We start from the raw sequence: 19,746 nt of genomic DNA, 5'->3' as shown, positions 1-19,746 counted from the left end.
TTGTTTAACTTTGTTCCATGTGCTGCATGGAAAGATGGGCGCTGTTGCCCATATAGTGTTAGGCACTGCAAGTTGCTCTGTAGAGTTGTGTCCCTTAGCTACCAGGATCTGCTGTTTACTCCAGTTGTGATCATTGGTCAGTCAGTAGTGGTAACTGTCAATGACTGCTTCAGGGTGGTCTTTCCTCACACAGTAATCTGAGACGAACAGCCATTGTTTTACCTGCCTGAAGTCTGATTGGTCTGTGGATAAATCTCCCCAAACTGCCTGGGAGAAAGACACAAAACTCCACTCACTCCTTTACTCATAATACGAGCACACACACACGCACGCACTCACCCACTCACACATACACAGACAAGCACACACATACACTCTGACACACACACTCACATACACTCTGACACACACACACTCACATACACTCTGACACACACACACATACACTCTGACACACACACACACATACACTCTGACACACACACTCACATACACTCTGACACACACACACACACACACTCACATACACTGACACACACACACATACACTCTGACACACACACACTCACATACACTCTGACACACACTCACATACACTCTGACACACACACACTCACATACACTCTGACACACACACACTCACATACACTTTGACACACACACACATGCATTCTGACACACACTCACACATACACTCTGACACACACACACACTCACATACACTCTGACACACACACACATACACTGACACACACACTCACATACACTGACACACACTCACATAAAATCTGACACACACCAACACTCACATACACTCTGACACACACACACTCACATACACTGACACACACCCTCACATACACTCTGACACACACACTCACGTACACTCTGACACACACACACTCACATACACTCTGACACACACACACTCACATACACTCTGACACACACACTCAAATACACACTGACACACACACACTCACATACACACACTCACATACACTCTGACACACCAACACTCACATACACTGACACACACTGACACACACACACTCACTCACATTCACTCTGACACACACTCACATACTCTCTGACGCACACACACTCACATACACTCTGACACACACACACACTCACATACACTCTGACACACACACACTCACACTGACACACACTCACATACACTCTGACACACACACACTCACACTGACACACACTCACATACACTCTGACACACACACACTCACACTGACACACACTCACATACACTCTGACACACACACACTCACACTGACACACACTCACATACACTCTGACACTAACACACACTCACACTGACACACACTCACATACACTCTGACACACACACACACACACACACATATACACTCTGACACACACACACACACACACACACACACACACACACACACACACACACACACACACACACACACACACACTCACATACACTCTGACACTAACACACACTCACACTCACATACACTCTGACACACACACACACACACACACACACTCATATATATATATATATAATATGTGTATTTTCTGATCATGTAGACCGCCTCCGTGGTCCTGTGGTAGAGCGTCCGCCCGGAGAGCGGAAGGTCCAGGGTTCGATCCCGGGCCGCGTCATACAAAAAGACGTTAAAAGATTGTACTTGTTGTTACCCTGTCTGGCGCTCGGCATTAAAGGGCTAAAACAAGGACTGGTCGGCTCGGAGTCAGTATACTGTGTCTGAGTGGGGTATTCATGTTAAACTGCGGCATGGTATCTCAGTGAGCTAGCACTATAAATCGGCATCAGTCCGGACTAGTACAAGCAGCCACACACACACATACACGTGCAGGCACGTCGCTATATAAGTGCAATAATCTTGGACGCGACGTTAAACCCAATTTCACCTCACCTCACCTCTGATCATGTAGCTAGGTCCTTACCCCTGGTTATTTCTTTCAGTATGCGCAGTCCATGGAATGCTTTGAGAAGTCCTTGGAAATAAATGCCCTACAGGTACGTCTTCAAAACCAGGCTAGTACAGCCTCAAGCAGACCAAGTCAGTTCTATGTTAGGAACCTATAGCCAGGTATTGAAATGAAATCAGTTTGTGTCTACAGGGTACAACTCTACTGTGTTAAAAATTGTATAATGACACATTTATTTTCCTACAACATTCTGCATTGTGTTGATGTCACAAATCTTATGCAACATATTTTTTAATACACAATGCCATTTAGAAAGTGGTCAAATGTAACAAATGTTATATTTGCGATAACACTTTTTTAGTAAAGTACAGATTCTTGTAGACCGCCTCCGTGGTCTAATGGTAGAGCGTCCGCCCGGAGAGCTGAAGGTCCGGGGTTCGATCCCCGACCGCGTCATACCAAAAGACGTTCAAAGATGGTACTTGTTGTTACCCTGTCTGGCGCTCGGCATTAAGGGGCTAAAACATAGACTGGTCTGTTCAGAATCAGTATACTGTGTCTGAGTGGGGTATTCATGTTAAACTGCGGCATGGTATCTCAGTGAGCTAGCACTATAAATCGGCATCAGTCCGGACTAGTACAAGCAGCCACACACACAAATACATGTGCATGCACGTCACTATATATGAGTAAGTGCAATAATCTTGGACGTGACGTTCAATCCCATTTCACCTCACCTCACAGATTCTTGTACTTTTTATACCCCCGTTTACGAAGTAAATTGGGGGTATATAGCGTTTAGAAACTTAAACTTTTAGGGTGGGTGTTTTGTACGGCCCATAACTTTTTAACTATGCACCCTAGCTTCACCAAACTCTCTACACACATTAACCACAATGAGTACTACTTGTGCCTTTTGCTAGTTTGAAGATTCTGAATTTTTTTTTTTGCCGTTTCCATGGAGTCATTGTGAAACATAAATTTTGGGTAGAGTTTTTGTACGATCCATGTTTACAATATTATGTATCCTAGCTTCAGCAAACTTGCTACATTAACCACTATGATTGTTTTTTTATCTTTTATAAGATTCTGAAAGTTTTCTCTTTTGCTGTTTTCATGGAAACTTGATGGAATTTAGAAATTTTGATGACTGGTTTTGTATAGCTAATATATTTTCCAAAATTGTTTCCACACATGTAGATCATCATAAGTATCTGTGCTTTGTGATAGTTTGAATTTATGAATTCTTAACCATATCTGTTAAGGCTAGATGGAAATTATTAATTTATTGGTTTTCTTATATGATATTGTTCCATTTTTTATGTGTTTTTATATCAACAATTTTTGGTCCTTTTGATAATTCTTCTTATGCAACTCCTCAATCAAATTTTTATTTTTATTCAAAGGTGTTCATGGTGATCTACTTCCTCGTAGTGAACACTGGTAACATGGGAGATTGGGGGAGGGGGGGGGGGGGGTCAATTGTCACTTGTACTCAATCTTAGTTTTTAAAACATTGAAGTTAAAATCAGTTAGAAATATGTAATATTTCATTAATTAACAAACTATTTACTATTTGTTGTTGACCAGTGGGGATAACGGGGGAATGTGAGCTTTGCTCACTTTTTTCTTGTTTTACATTTGTGCACTTTCTAAATGGCATTGTGTATTCATCGCTTTTGGTCATGGGAGCCGTACCAATTTACACTTGTCAGAGGGGTACACAAAGTACGTGATCTAGACAACCAGTTGTTGGACTTTCATTTTGTGGGAGCCTCATTGGCTGCCATATCGGATATCAAGTCTACCCACTGTGTTGAAGACCCGTGAAGATCCGGGGTAGAATAGGTCTTCAGCAACCCATGCTTGTCGTAAGAGGCGACTATGCTTGTCGTAAGAGGCGACTAACAGGATCGGGTGGTCAGACTCGCTGACTTGGTTGATGCATGTCATTGATCCCATTTGCGTGGATCGATGCTTATGATATCAATCACTGGATTGTCTGGTTCAGACCGCCGTCATATAGCTGGAATATTGCTGAGCGCGGCGTTAAACAACAAACAAACAAACAAACAAACACTGTGTTGATGACTTCCAGATCCCAGTGTGGTTCACGTACGGCTGCACGGCCATGACGGTGGAGAAGTACGAAGAGGCCGCTGGAGCCTTCAGACGATGTCTCCACATTGAAGCCGATGTGAGTCGTGGGTCAAAATCTAAATAATAGTCTTTGGTTTGTAATGACTTCAAGAGAGTAGTTTCTCTCTATTGGTTTCTTAAAGGGCAAGTAAAGTCAACATAGCAACTTTGCAAATTTTAAGGATATACTTGACCAAAATGAAATTTAAAAAAACATGGAAATAGCGTAAAACAGACGATAAAAAAAACGACAGGTGAAATAGTGTCCCAAACGAAAACTTTCGACGAGTTCAATGAACAGATCTCGTTCTGAACCCACGATCTCCGTAATGAGAGAGTGATAACTTCCTGGCCTAGGTCACATGTGCAGACCAGGGGTGTATTCGTATAAGCTGTTTTGTCTGTCCCTGGGAACACAGTTCAGGAAGTTTCCACTACCTTTCGGAAATAGAGAGATAAGCAATTAGGCTAAAAAAATAACAGTCTTGGTTCTCAGGCACATTATCATAAAGTCTACCACACATTTCGTTTTTATCTCCATTTTCAAAACAATTAATAAATCCTAACACTTAAAAACATTATAACACAGTTACTTTCCTTTGCATCTCGTGTTATGGTCATGGCGGCAAAAGGAGTTTGTTTGATTGTTTATGTGGGGAGGCCATTTTTCTCAGGTTGATGGTACACCTCTATTTGGTTACATACAAGTTTAAACACCTACACCCTATCCCCCCGGAAAAAAAGAGACACCGCCTGTCCCCCCCGCACTATATTTTCAAAAGTCAATGCCTGAGAACCAATTCTTTTATTTTTTTAAGCTTTAGTATGATTGAAGATAAATATAAATGATACTTTTACTCTTACGAATACATCTTTGGAAGCTGATTATGGTGCGTGTGATCTCATCGCCTTCACTTGGACATTTAAATTCTTTCTACTTATGGTTGGAATTTTTGCCACTTGGAAATTGGCTCAATATATATACGACAATTTATATCTTCCAAATAATTACAATCATTTTTCACTTTACATGCCCTTTAACCACAATGAACGGTTCAGTTTTTTCCTACTTTCTTGTGCCAAGTTATGTAGATATTGTGTGCACGGGTGTATTGTATAAGGTTGTTGTCACATACTCTTTTAAACTGTTAGGATATTATATGGTAAAGGGTTGGGGCACTGGTGGCCCAGTCGTCTAAGGCGCGTGATTCACTGTGCAGAGTTGCGTCCCTTGGGCACGCCAGAAACCTATGATTGTGGGTTCCAATCCCGGTTCCGCCCCATTATGTTTCTCGTGGGTTTCACCGAAGTGGTAAACGTTCGAGACCTGCATCACTTCGAGACGATGGTACAAATGCGTTGCAAATCCTGCAATTGACTGAAATCTGCACGTCAGTTTACGATTTCGTTACACAATTTTTATTGGACTATGCATAGACTCATTAGTCCAGCCAAAATATAACTCCATATTTCCAGCGTAGTTTTGCAAGGGTGGAAACTGGACTTCTATAGTCAGTTAAATCCCTTGCCTTGGGAAGATGGTAGCATACAGCTAAGTGCCATCTGCCACTGAATTAGATAAATTATATGATATGATTTTTTTATTTTTTTTCAGAATTTCGAAGCATGGGGTAATCTTTCCACTTGTTTGGTGAAAATGAAAAAACTGTAAGTGCCAAACTCTTCATCTCTTGTTAACAAATAAATTCAGTTTAGGTTGCGTTCGCACAGTGCCGATTATGGCTCCCGTTTGAGATAAGAGAAAAGTGAAACAGTCTGATTGCTATCCTCAATGATCTGGAATGTCCTATCATTGTCTGAACACAGTCATATACGTTCTTAACAGAGTCCTACGGATCGGGAAAGGTCCAGAGAGGTCGACCTAGCATTCCCGACAGTATAGTGTGTCCTGTAAGATTCAGGAAACTCTGTCGGATTACAAACGTGATTATGTCGTAACAGATTCTGCTGTATGGGATCAAAATCGTAACAATGTCCTGTGTTGTCTGGACCGTGTCCTGTGGATCGTGACACTGACGTGATGAGTGGGCATGATTAGGAGAAATTGTTCATTGCCTTTGATTGTCGATTGAGTCCAGATTGCGTCCAGTTCTTGAAGAATGTGAACAGTCCTTGTCGGTCACTGTCTGATCTCTATCGGATCGTATACAGGAGAATCGGGATTCGGTCATTTTTTACCATGCGGAAGATACAAATCGGATCAGATTTGGATTGAGAACGGGAGAATCAGGACAAATTCGGCTGGAAACGGTTGAATCGGGACGCTTACTGAACAATATCTGATTATTGGCGTGATTCAATAAATGTTTTTACAAATTGGAGAATTTCACACCACGAATCACAGGATCTTGATCAGACTTTTGATGAATTATAATCGGGAATGGTCCTATCAAGGACGGCAGTAAAAATCCTGATTGTCTGACTGAGGCCTTAATATGGACATATCAGATAGTGGTTGTTGTGTTCTATAAACCTGGACACAATCAGTCCAGTGTAGACAGAGGTTCTGATCAGTGAGGACCCGTGAAGATCCGGGGTAGAATACGTCTTCAGCAACCCATGCTTGCCGTAAAAGGTTACTAACGGGATCGGGTGGTCAGGCTCGCTGACTTGGTTGATGCATGTCATCGATCCTAATTACCTGGATCGATGCTTATGATGTTAATCACTGGATTGTCTGGTCCAGACTTGATTATTTACAGACCGCCATCATATAGCTGAAATATTGCTGAGCGCAGCGTAAAACAACAAACCGAACCAAAAAAAATAAATCTGATTAGTGAGATTACTGCAGGAATTACAAGTTAGATATTAACACATTTAATTGAAGACGCACATACAACAAATTGTTTCTGCTATCTCCATGATAACACATCATTTTTTCGATATCTTAGACTATTATTTTGATTCTACAGAATCTCTGTCTTAAAGGAAATAACGAAGGCGAACTTACCATCCTTACCAATAATATACAATTATACATTTTAATTTTATATGCATCAATGACACTTGTTTGTACCTCAAGACTTTGAGTAATGTGAAGTCTGATACAGCTGAACTAGACGCTCACAGATGGCTGAGTGTAAATTTAGGAGTTTCCACTAAATTTTAGTGTATTGTTTACAGGGTGTGGATGTTTGACTGCAGTATAACATGTTGTTTACAGACTTTGTAGTTTCAACTGATTTTCTATTTCCAGACCTGCTGCATTTAAAGTTTTGAAAGATGCAATCAAATACAACTTTGAGAACTGGAGGCTGTGGGACAACTATTTAACTGTAAGTCAGAGACATTGTGGAATTGCTTGAATATTATGTTTTGCATGAAAATATATAAGATTATTTTTCCTTGATGGTGCATGACATTCTGAATTCAATACATCAGCACCAGAAATTAATCAGTATTGACTAAATGAATGGATCACTTAAAATAAGTGATGACACCCGGTGTTTGCAAAAAGGGTAAGCATGTCCTACTCTTCTGGTAGCACCCGACAACCTCCGTGGTCTAGTGGTAGAGCGTCCGCCCAGTGAGCGGAAGCTCCGGGGTTCGATCCCCGGTTGTGTCATACCAAAGGACGTTAAAAAATGGTACTTGTTGTTAACCTGTCTGGCGCTCGGCATTAAGGGGCTAAAACAAGGACTGGTCGGCTCGGAGTCAGTATACCGTGTCTGAGTGGGGTATTCATGTTAAACTGCGGCATGGTATCTCAATGTGGTAGCACTATAAATTGGCATCAGTCTGGACTAGTACAAGCAGCCACACAAACACACACACGTACATGCATGTTGCTATATAAGTGCAATAATCTTGGACGCAACGTTAAACCCTCTTTTCACCTCACCTCACAAAGAAGTAAGTGTTTGTTGCCTGACGCCACGCCCAAATAATACTCTTGCCATACGACGGAGGCCTGTAAATGATCAAGTCTGAACCAGACAATCCAGTGACCAGTATCATGAACAAGACACAGTATTTTCATTGCAGAGAATAGGCTACCGGTAGGCATGGTAGATTTAACCACTCTTAATTTATTTTGGAGTTGAAAGCACAGCCATGACAAAATTATCAAATATATATTTTATTTCAAAATGTCTATTGACATTGATGGAGAAAGAAGTATTTTTCAACAGATATTATCTTCCGTGGTAATTCCATGGCTTTCAAATCAATTGTTTCAGTCAGAGGTTGTTATTGTGATTTGAAACCTCTTATTGACCAATCAAGATCAAGTATTTTCCAGATTCATGGTAGATTGTCTCACCTTAAAATTGACTAAATGAGGGGACAATTTTGATGGCTGTCAGTCCACATTTTGTACCATAACTCTCAGATGTGTCTTGTCAAAATACTTAAGTGTGTGAACTGCCTCCGTGGTCTAATAGTGGAGCATGCCCCCGGAGAGCGGAAGGTCCGGGGTTCGAACCCCGGCGAGTCATACCAAAAGACGTTAAGAGATGGTACTTACCCTGCCTGGCGCTCAGCATTAAGGGGCTAAAAAAAGGACTGGTCAGCTCAGAGTCAGTATACTGTGTCTGAGTGGGGTATTCATGTTAAACTGCGGCATGGAATCTCAGTGGACCAGTACTACAAAATCAGCATTAGTGCGGACTAGTACAAGCAGCCACACACATGTGCATGGATTCACATTGCTATTTAAGTGCAATAATCTTGGATGAGACGTTAAATCCCATTTCACCTCACCTCACTTAAGTGTGAATGATATCAGGAATATCAGGTGAAAAAAAATTCCTTGTTGCATGTGCTGTATGTAAGACATTAGACACCAAATAAGCACCCTGCTCTGATAAGCACCCCCGGCGATATTTGCTAATATATTGGCTAGTGAACAATCACAATTAGCACCCTTCCGATTGATCAATGTACACAAGACTTATTTATTCGTATATAATACGCACTCATGTGTTATATGCACCGTTAATTATGCGCAATTAAATTCTGGAAAAATATATCTGTCGTGTATTATGCGCATAGACTTTTCTTTTCTATCATATCAGGCTGTCAGCATAAACCACAAAATTTACGATCTTTTACCAAAATTATATTCTAATAATAAGGGCTCCCTATTTCTAATTTTGAGAGCACTCTGGGCTCTAATTACGTCAAATACGGTATTTAGGAAGTTTTGCAAATCTGGAAATATACGAGATTGTGAATTAAATGCGAAAAATGCAAGTGCTCTTTGTTCGCATGAATGAAACGTCACATTTATGTCACCAAATGACTGTCAACAATAAGACGGCCTCACTGCACACTTTAGACAGCAGAAATGCCAATTTGAGTGTAAACACAAACAAGGTTTATTGAGCAGCAGTTGTAACAAGTATATAACAATGTCAGTTAAAGAATAGGAATTACACAATGAGCATCTGGTGAGTTATCACTGCTGGGGTCAAGAGTTCTACCCACTCCTGTCCAACTTGTTGACACCTCCGCATACCAGTCAGTGAACTGTTGTTGGTTCAATTATTTTATTGCCTTTGCTACTTCCTTAATGCCAGTCAACCGAGTAAACATATAAACTGTGTGTTGTTTTTAGGAAAACACTGTTTATTGTTTATACGGAAGTGTTCTACTCAGCACATTATAAGCAGTGCTATTTGATTGGATTAAGGTAATGTGTCATCCCACTGGGGATGGGGTGGGGGGAGTCACATTGATATTGAGTCGAATTTTTGGCTAGGGGGACAGCAGTCATAACTATTTGGAGATGCATTAATTTCCAGATTTACAGTATTATGGCCTATAGGGCTGTAGGAGAAAAATGTGATTTGCATAATTATAAGAACAAGTCAAATTAACCAGTCATTTGAGTGAAACACAAGCTGGTGGACAGCAAACAACCTGTTGTTAGCCAGGAAACAAGGAACCTTGAACGCATGGACTCAAGTATCTGTGTGGATAATACACAAGGTCGGTGTATCGTGACGACTCTGACATTCAGCCACCATGTTACTGTTGAGTGTGTTATTATTCCCTGCTACGAAGTGGAAGGGGAATGTAGGAATGGGTGCAGTCGTCCATCTTTCCATCTGTCTGTTCGTCACGTTTCGTTTCCGGAGCAGAACTCAAAAACCATGAGAGATATCTTAATCAAACTTGGCACATAGATAGGTCTAGTGGTGAACTGGTGCCTTTTGAAAGTTTGGGAGTTTTGAAAAATTTAGTTTTCGAGTTTCCATAGCAATGACTTTGACTTACACTGTAAATGGTGGTACTGCTCCTTTCTGGAGCAGATCTTGAAAAACGTATATTTCTCCACCAAACTTGGCACATAGATAGGTCTAGTGGTAAACTGGTGCCTTTTGAAAGTTTGGGATTTTTGAAAAAAATATTTTTCGAGTATCCACAGCAACGACTTTGACTTATCAGATTTGAAAGATCTTGAAAACCGTACAATTTTTCTTCACCAAACTTGGCACGTAGATAGGTCTAGTAGCTTGCCTTGCACACAACCAGACCTGTCATATTGGCGGGGGATATGAGTATTTCATGCTTGTTTGTCCACAGATCGGTACCGATATTGGAGAATTTGAGGATGTTATTCATGCCTATCATCGACTGATGGACATCAAACAGAAGTGGACCGATGTACAGGTCAGTGGTGAAATTGTTTATAGACACTGAATTGTCATGCAAGACTCAACACGTAGGATGTCTTCAAAAACATGTTCAGATCTACATGTTGCAGATATTCTGCCAATGTCTCTGTTTTCCATTTTGTTAGATGAAAGTGACTGACACATAATAAATAACACCATTAAATCAGACCTCATGATTTTATGGTGTCTGATTTTTCTGTTAGTTGTGTAATGGAGCAATGCATTTGTTAACAGTTATGTCGGATTGTTTCATAGACAGCAAGATGCTATGTCTGACTGTTTCATAGACAGCGAGATGCTATGTCTGATTGTTTCATAGACAGTAAGATGCTAGGACTGTTGTTTCATAGACAGCAAGATGGTATGTCGGATTGTTTCATAGACAGTAAGATGCTAGGACTGTTGTTTCATAGACAGCAAGATGCTAGGACTGTTGTTTCATAGACAGCAAGATGCTAGGACTATTGTTTCATAGACCCCAAGATGCTAGGACTGTTGTTTCATAGAAAGTAAGATGCTAGGACTGTTGTTTCATAGACAGTAAGATGCTATGTCTGATTGTTTCATAGACAGTAAGATGCTAGGACTGTTGTTTCATAGACAGCGAGATGCTAGGACTGTTGTTTCATAGACAGCGAGATGCTAGGACTGTTGTTTCAGAGACAGCAAGATGCTAGGACTGTTGTTTCAGAGACAGCAAGATGCTAGGACTGTTGTTTCATAGACACCAAGATGCTAGGACTGTTGTTTCATAGACCCCAAGATGCTAGGACTGTTGTTTCATAGACCCCAAGATGCTAGGACTGTTGTTTCATAGATGGCAAGATTCCAGGACTGTTGTTTCATAGACAGCAAGATGCTTAGGCTGTTGTTTCAGAGACGCCAAGATGCTAGGACTGTTGTTTCTTAGACACCAAGATGCTCGGACTGTTGTTTCATAGACAGCGAGATGCTAGGACTGTTGTTTCAGAGACAGCAAGATGCTAGGACTGTTGTTTCATAGATGGCAAGATTCCAGGACTGTTGTTTCATAGACAGCAAGATGCTTAGGCTGTTGTTTCAGAGACGCCAAGATGCTAGGACTGTTGTTTCTTAGACACCAAGATGCTCGGACTGTTGTTTCATAGACAGCGAGATGCTAGGACTGTTGTTTCATAGACAGCAAGATGCTAGGACTGTTGTTTCATAGACACCAAGATGCTAGGACTGTTGTTTCATAGACCCCAAGATGCTAGGACTTTTGTTTCATAGATGGCAAGATTCCAGGACTGTTGTTTCATAGACAGCAAGATGCTTAGGCTGTTGTTTCAGAGACGCCAAGATGCTAGGACTGTTGTTTCTTAGACACCAAGATGCTCGGACTGTTGTTTCATAGACAGCGAGATGCTAGGACTGTTGTTTCAGAGACAGCAAGATGCTAGGACTGTTGTTTCATAGATGGCAAGATTCCAGGACTGTTGTTTCATAGACAGCAAGATGCTTAGGCTGTTGTTTCAGAGACGCCAAGATGCTAGGACTGTTGTTTCTTAGACACCAAGATGCTCGGACTGTTGTTTCATAGACAGCGAGATGCTAGGACTGTTGTTTCAGAGACAGCAAGATGCTAGGACTGTTGTTTCATAGACACCAAGATGCTAGGACTGTTGTTTCATAGACCCCAAGATGCTAGGACTGTTGTTTCATAGATGGCAAGATTCCAGGACTGTTGTTTCATAGACAGCAAGATGCTTAGGCTGTTGTTTCAGAGACGCCAAGATGCTAGGACTGTTGTTTCTTAGACACCAAGATGCTCGGACTGTTGTTTCATAGACAGCGAGATGCTAGGACTGTTGTTTCAGAGACAGCAAGATGCTAGGACTGTTGTTTCATAGACCCCAAGATGCTAGCACTGTTGTTTCATAGACAACAAGATGCTAGGACTGTTGTTTCATAGACCCCAAGATGCTAGGACTGTTGTTTCATAGACCCCAAGATGCTAGGACTGTTGTTTCATAGACAGCAAGATGCTAGGACTATTGTTTCATAGACAGCAAGATGCTAGGACTGTTGTTTCATAGACAGCAAGATGCTAGGACTGTTGTTTCATAGACACCAAGATGCTAGGACTGTTGTTTCATAGATGGCAAGATGCTAGTACTGTTGTTTAATAGACAACAAGATGCTAGGACTGTTGTTTCATTGACGGCAAGATGCTAGGACTGTTGTTTCATAGACAGCAAGATGCTAGGACTGTTGTTTCATAGACAGCAAGATGCTTAGGCTGTTGTTTCATAGACAGCAAGATGCTAGGACTGTTTTTTCATAGACAGCAAGATTCCAGGACTGTTGTTTCATAGACAGCAAGATGCTTAGGCTGTTGTTTCATAGACGCCAAGATGCTAGGACTGTTGTTTCTTAGATGCCAAGATGCTCGGACTGTTGTTTCATAGACAGCGAGATGCTAGGACTGTTGTTTCAGAGACAGCAAGATGCTAGGACTGTTGTTTCATAGACAGCAAGATGCTAGGACTGTTGTTTCATAGACGCCAAGATGCTAGCACTGTTGTTTTGATGAATCATTAGAGTGTAATAATACCTGAAAGTTTATGCATACCATATTTCAGGTTTTGAGAATCCTTGTCAACGCAGTAACTGAGAACCTGAAGGATGCGGGAGGCCAACCCTCAGCCCGACTCCGCCCAAAGCTCCAGGAACTGTTTGGTCGTGTCACAGCAGCAGTAAGTATTGTCACATGAGGGAGGAGTTACGACATCCTCATTTCACGGGAATTGAGTAAATAAATGTAATCATAACAACAAACAACACTGAAGGAAGTATGTGTAAGATGTTGTTGGGCTCTGCAGATAAACATAGTGGCTGAACGATCGCATCCCAAAGTGGGAGGGATATGAGACTCAGTATTTGGAGAAAAGGTACAGGTGGTGATCGACGTGAGGATTGGGAGAATATGCAGGAAATACCAAACCCACTTGTCCTACTTTTCGAAGGTCGGATTATTAAGGGAATCATTATCAAAATTTAGGCAGAGCCACTTTATTCTCCCTGCAGTGTTTTATTGTACGATGAACAACTCCTACTCGTTGTTTATTTCTTAAATAAAAAAATATGTGCTGACCTTGACATTTCCACCCCCAGGTGACGACAGAGTCTGAGATCTGGCGGCTCTACAGCAAGCTTGTCAGCAGTGTGGAGCACCCTGATCAAACAACATCGGAGAAGGTAGGTGCCTGGAGGAAGCCATCTTCCTGATGCAAGGGAGTTAACTGACTATAAAAGTCCAGTTACCACCCTTGCCGAACTAGGCTGGAATTATGGAGTTATATTTTGGCTGGACTAATGAGTCTATTCATGGTCCAATCAAAATCGGGTAACCAAATCGACATCCGGTTTGTCAACTGCCGTGCAGATTTCGGTCTGTTGCAGGATTTGCAAAGCATGTGTACCTCGAACTCTGCGCCAACATATATTTTCCAAATCTTTCCATGTTTTCATTCAATATGCTCACGTGATTTGATGCACTTTTCGCGAAGTAAGACCCGTTTTACTGCAATGTTGACGTTGAATATCGATCAGATCATCTTCACTGGGCGTCGCCATTTTGTTTGAAGAAAATGCAAGTGATATGAAAGGTGGAATCTGATTGGTCAGTAGGAGTGATATAGATGCGGCAAAACTCATAATAGCAGCTGTGGCGCTAAGATTGAGCCTGGAAATTCCAGCCTAGTTCGGCAAGGGTGGAAACTGGACTTTTAGAGTCTTTTTTCGTGGCACTATGAAACAGTTAATATACCATACAGTAAAAACAGGGCAGGTCATGTTCAAAGAATGGTGGATCGGTTGGACGATGGTTAGAGTATTGGGTGGCTAGGTGAGTCATAGGTAGACTAGCTGTCAGCTGTTGCAGCATGTCTCCTATACCTTGTGCCTTTGGATGTGAGCTCTGTGTTGTATATGAGACAATTTCACAGGTGACGTCTGTCATGTCGTATTGTATAGTTTACAAATACTTACTCTTCACAAGGTCAATAGACCGCCTACGTGCTCTTGTGGTAGAGCGTCCGCCAGGGGAGCAGAAGGTCAGGAGTTTGATCCCCGGCCGCGTCATACCAAAAGACGTTAAAAGATGGTACTCCGGCCGCGTCATACCAAAAGACGTTAAAAGATGGTACTTGTTGTTACCCTGTCTGGCGCTCGGTATTAAGGGGCTAAAACAAGGACTGGTCGGCTTGGAGTCGGTATACTGTGTCTGAGTGGAGTATTCATGTTAAACTGCGGCATGGTATCTCAGTGAGCTAGAACTATAAATCGGCATCAGTCCGGACACACACGTACATGCACATCACTATATAAGTGCAATAATCTTGTGACGTTAAACCCAATTTCACCTCACCTCACCACCACAAGGTCAATATTCAAAAACTTTGCACTGGCCTTGGTCAGTATCATTTTTTTTGGATCCATAAAAGACGATAATGCCCTCATGAATGGTCAATAATTGATAAATATCACATGTCACCTCTGTGTTGTATGTAAGACAATATCCTATGTGAACTCTCTGTTGTATATTAAATATGACATCTATATTGTATATGAGATAATAACCTCTGTGTTGTATGTAAGACAATATCCAATGTGAACTCTCTCTTGTATATTAAATATGACCTCTATATTGTATATAAGACAATAACCTCTGTGTTGTATGTAAGACAATATCCTATGTGAACCCTCTGTTGTATATCAAATGTGACCTCTTTGTTGTATCATGTTGTATATAAGACAATAATTCTGTGCCCTGTGTAAGACAGCATCACATGTGACCTCTGTTATGTCTGTGTTGTATATTATAAGGGTAACGCTATTTTTCAGGGCATTATCATTTGCAGAAGCCCGAGGTCTTCCATTAACTGCCCGATGAAGGAGGGCAGTTGAAAAGACCGAGGGCTTCTGCAAATGATAATGCCCTGAAAAAGAGTGTTACCGTTATTATAGCTAAAATGGATGGAATTTGCTATCAAATAAAAAGAAACAACAACATCGGTTTTGAAACATTTACTGAAATCAACACGAATGTCACTGACCACATTTTACAAATATGGAAACGTCATAGAACAAACCAGATGACGTCACTATAATACGGAACGTCATTTTCTCTACCCTAAGACATCACCTAACAACGGGTGTGATAATGGCCCGTCGTCAAGCAATATGAGGGCATTATCAAGTTACAGTGACCGACTCATTTCTGTGCGGCCGGTTTAATGATAATTCTGTCCATTTTAGCTATAATAGACAATATTGTATGTGATAATTATTTGGTCTACATACTTCTCAAAAGAGTTAAAGAACACCCACGACTTTCACATTTCTATAGTTAATCTGTTAGGCCAAGATAGATTAACCATAGTGATATGAAAGAATAGGGTTTTCTTAAACTTTTAATGAGTAGTATAAAATATTGTATGCAACCTCTAAATATGCGATCTCTGTGTTGAAAATATACAATATTGTACATGACCTCAGTTATGTAACCTCTGTTTTGTACATAGACAGTATAGTATGTGACCTTCATGTTGTATATATACAATATTGTATGTGACCTCTGTATATATATGACCTCTGTGTGGTATATATAAAATATTGTATGTGACCTGTATTGACGTACCATATTGTATGTGACCTTTGTATATATATATATGACCTCTGTGTTGTATATATACAATATTGTATGTGACATTTGTATATATATGATCAGTGACCTCTGTGTTGTATGTATACAATACTGTGTGGGACCTCTGTATCCATGACCTCTGTAGCCGTGACCTCTGTGTCCGTGACCTCTGTATCAGTGATCTCTGTATCAATGATCTCTGTATCAGTGACCTGTATGCGTGACCTCTGTGTTGTATACTGACAATACTGTATGCAACCTCTGTATCCATGACCTGTGTATCTGTGACCTTTGGATCAGTGGCCTCTGTGCCATGACCTCTTTATAATGACCTCTGTATCCATGACCTCTGTATCAGTGACCTCTGAATCCGTGACCACTGTTTCCATGACCTCTGTATCCATGACCTCTGTATCAGTGACCTCTGTGTTGCAGGCTGTGCAGTACCTTCAGAAGGCTCACCGATGTGTGATGCAGACCTCAGGATGGGAGAAGGATGTGGATCAGTGTGTGATTGTAGCAAAGCAGTCTCAGCAACTTGCTACAGGTAACCATAACAACTGCCCTTGTGCCAACCTAGTGATGGGTCATGTTTGTACTGTAGCTGCATTGGTCTCCTAGTAACTATGGCAACTGTCTAGGCTCTCACCAAATGGTGAAGCATGTTTGTACTGTAGCTGTATTAGTCTGCTGGTAACTATGGCAACTGTTTTGGCTTCCACCAAACGGTGAAGCATATTTGTACTGTAGCTGCATTGGTCTCCTAGTAACTATGGCAACTGTCTTGGCTCCCACCAAATGGTGAAGCATGTTTGTACTGCAGCTCCATTGGTCTCCTGGTAACTATGGCAACTGTCTTGGTTCCCACCAAATGGTGAAGCATGTTTGTACTGTAGCTGCATTGGTCTCCTAGTAACTATGGCAACTGTCTTGGTTCCCACCAATAGGTGAAGCATGTTTGTACTGTAGCTGCATTGGTCTCCTAGTAACTATGGCAACTGTCTTTGCTCCTATCCAACATGTTTGTATCATATGCATATTTATTGTTTTCAGAACATCTCAAGTTTGCTGAGCGTTGTGCTCCGTCGCAAGCAATCAGCTCTCTGTCATCGGCCAAACTGATGCTGAGAAGCCTCCTGGTCAAGTTAAAGGTAGAAGCATTTTTCTAGGGTCAGCTGGATGTATTCTGTATTCCAGGGTTGTCTGTTTCAGAATCAGTTATGGTAAAATGCTGTTAGCTGGAAAAAATTACCATTGGCTAGCTCCTGTTTTAGGTTGTGTTAGTCCATATTTATCAATCTTAAGTTTCTCCATAAAATTTCACAAGGAAATACATTTTCCAGAATAACAGGACCGTATTTTGAGGTAGTTATGATTTAGTTGAAATAAGGCTGACTTGGCATATTTGCATTCACTCACACTGTCAGAAGTTGAACTATTTTGAATTTGTTCAAGCTGATTGTTCTGCAGCTTATGTTCTATTTGTTATTTCAGCAGGCAAACACAGACCCAGTGACACAAACGCTGGCCGCGAAACTGCAGAAGCCGTGTGATGACCTGAGTGCCAGTCTCGACACAATAGTCCGCAGAATCGATGAGCTGAAGGGCACATGAGGGGGGACTGTGATACGGAAATATTTTTTATTAAAATGTCCAATGTATTCTGCTGTTGTTTTCTGTCAACTGATTTCATTCATCATTTGTTTAGGGCGGTCGGGTAGCCTAGTGGTTAAAGCGTTCACTCGTCACGCCAAAGACCTGGGTTCGATTCCTGACATGGGTACAATGTGTGAAGCCCATTTCTGGTGTCCCCCGACGTGATATTGCTGGAATATTGCTAAAAGCGGCGTAAAACCATACTCACTCACTCATCATTTGTTTAGTTGCCATGCCATTCAAAATTTCTCTTGGGAGAGTGTCACACAATCATTAGGTCCTCTATACATTATGGATGGGGCATTATCCATTTTTACAGTGTGATGTACTGGAAACAAACTAGTGTTTATTAGTCTGAAAGGAATAGGTTACTTCATGCTACTTGGGACCCGTGAAGATCGGGGATAGAGGCGTTCAACGACAAACCAACCAAATCATGCTACTTGAGGCGGCACGGGTGGCCCAGTCGTCTATAGGGCGCTGCAATTTGTTGTGCAGAGTTGCGTCTCTTGGTCATGTCAGAAACCCATGATTGTGGGTTCAAATCCCTATTCGCCCCTATAGAAACGGGCTCCGTCCGTCCGTCCGTCACGTTTCATTTCCGGAGCTTAACTCATAAACCGTTCAATATTTTTTCATCAAACTTTGCAGTTCTGTCAGGTACATGCTGAACTGGTGCCTTTTGCTATTAAGAAATTTTAGAAATTTTTATTTTTTCCGTTTCCATGGCAACAAGATGGACTTAGGTTCCAAACTCATCTTTTTTTTACAATTTCCATGACAAGTTCCACCTCGGTTAAAAAAGGTTAGGGTTTGTTTAGATTTAATTATGTCATAAATTCTGCAACAAGGGCGGGGGATATAGCCACGTTAGTGGCAAACTCTTGTTGTTTCTTGGTATGTCAGCGGCGGTCGTGTAGCCTAATGGTTAAAGCGTTCGTTCGTCACGACGAAGACCCGGGTTCCATTCCCGACATGGGTACAATGTGTGAAGCCCATTTCTGGTGTCCCCCGCTGTGATATTGCTGGAATATTGCTAAAAGCGGCGTAAAACCATACTCACTCACTCACTCTTGGTATGTCAGCACCATACCCTTGCTCATGGGTTTCACCAAAGTCGTAAACTTCTAAGACTTCGGGCTTTCCTCCCACATGAAGCATACATGTCGGGATAATACTGGAATAGTGTTAAAAGCGGCATTAAAACCCAACACGCTCGCTTGCTCACTCACTCACTCACTCACTCACTCACTCATGCTACTTGAGCACATAATGGCTTGTGTGTCATCGTGCCTCAACTATGTGGATCGTCAGGAAGATGTCTGACCAAGTCTTAATTACTTACAAGCTGTTGTGAAATAGCTGCAGTGATGCTGAGGATGGTGCATACACAACTCTCTCTCTCTCTCTCCCTCTCTCTCTCTCCCTCTCTCTCGCTCTCTCTCTCTCTCTCTCTCTCCCTCCCTCTCTCTGTGGAATATTGCTGAGTATCTCAATAGTGAAGATTGATGCTCACAATGTCAATCACTGGATTGTCCAGACCAGACCATAATATTGCTGGAATATTGCTGAGCGTGGCATTAAACAACACACACACACACACACACACACACAAACACAATTATTCATAATTGCATCAAACCTATACTCACTGCAAAAAGTAACGCGAACCATAGACACATATAGAGAAGT

General features: G+C 41.5%; 1 protein-coding gene across 1 annotated transcript in view; it reads left to right on the top strand.

The window, feature by feature from the left end:
• Window positions 1-18,047, top strand: part of LOC139442620 (tetratricopeptide repeat protein 27-like) — a 41,048-nt gene extending 23,001 nt beyond the window's left edge. Inside the window, exons 15-24 of the mRNA XM_071223475.1 lie at window positions 1,982-2,035; window positions 4,046-4,144; window positions 5,702-5,754; window positions 7,307-7,385; window positions 10,639-10,725; window positions 13,334-13,447; window positions 13,866-13,949; window positions 16,834-16,945; window positions 17,452-17,549; window positions 17,893-18,047. Coding sequence (XP_071079576.1) covers window positions 1,982-2,035; window positions 4,046-4,144; window positions 5,702-5,754; window positions 7,307-7,385; window positions 10,639-10,725; window positions 13,334-13,447; window positions 13,866-13,949; window positions 16,834-16,945; window positions 17,452-17,549; window positions 17,893-18,012 — 900 coding nt within the window. The 3' untranslated portion in view covers window positions 18,013-18,047. The remainder of the gene's footprint in view (window positions 1-1,981; window positions 2,036-4,045; window positions 4,145-5,701; window positions 5,755-7,306; window positions 7,386-10,638; window positions 10,726-13,333; window positions 13,448-13,865; window positions 13,950-16,833; window positions 16,946-17,451; window positions 17,550-17,892) is intronic.
• The last annotated feature ends 1,699 nt before the right edge of the window (window positions 18,048-19,746 follow it).

Source organism: Haliotis cracherodii, unplaced genomic scaffold (genome assembly GCF_022045235.1).
Source record: "Haliotis cracherodii isolate W230 unplaced genomic scaffold, xgHalCrac1.p SCAF_5, whole genome shotgun sequence".
Taxonomy (NCBI): Eukaryota; Metazoa; Mollusca; class Gastropoda; order Lepetellida; family Haliotidae; genus Haliotis; species Haliotis cracherodii.
Note: the sequence above shows the minus strand (reverse complement) of the source record. Positions and strands in the feature narration are given on the sequence as shown.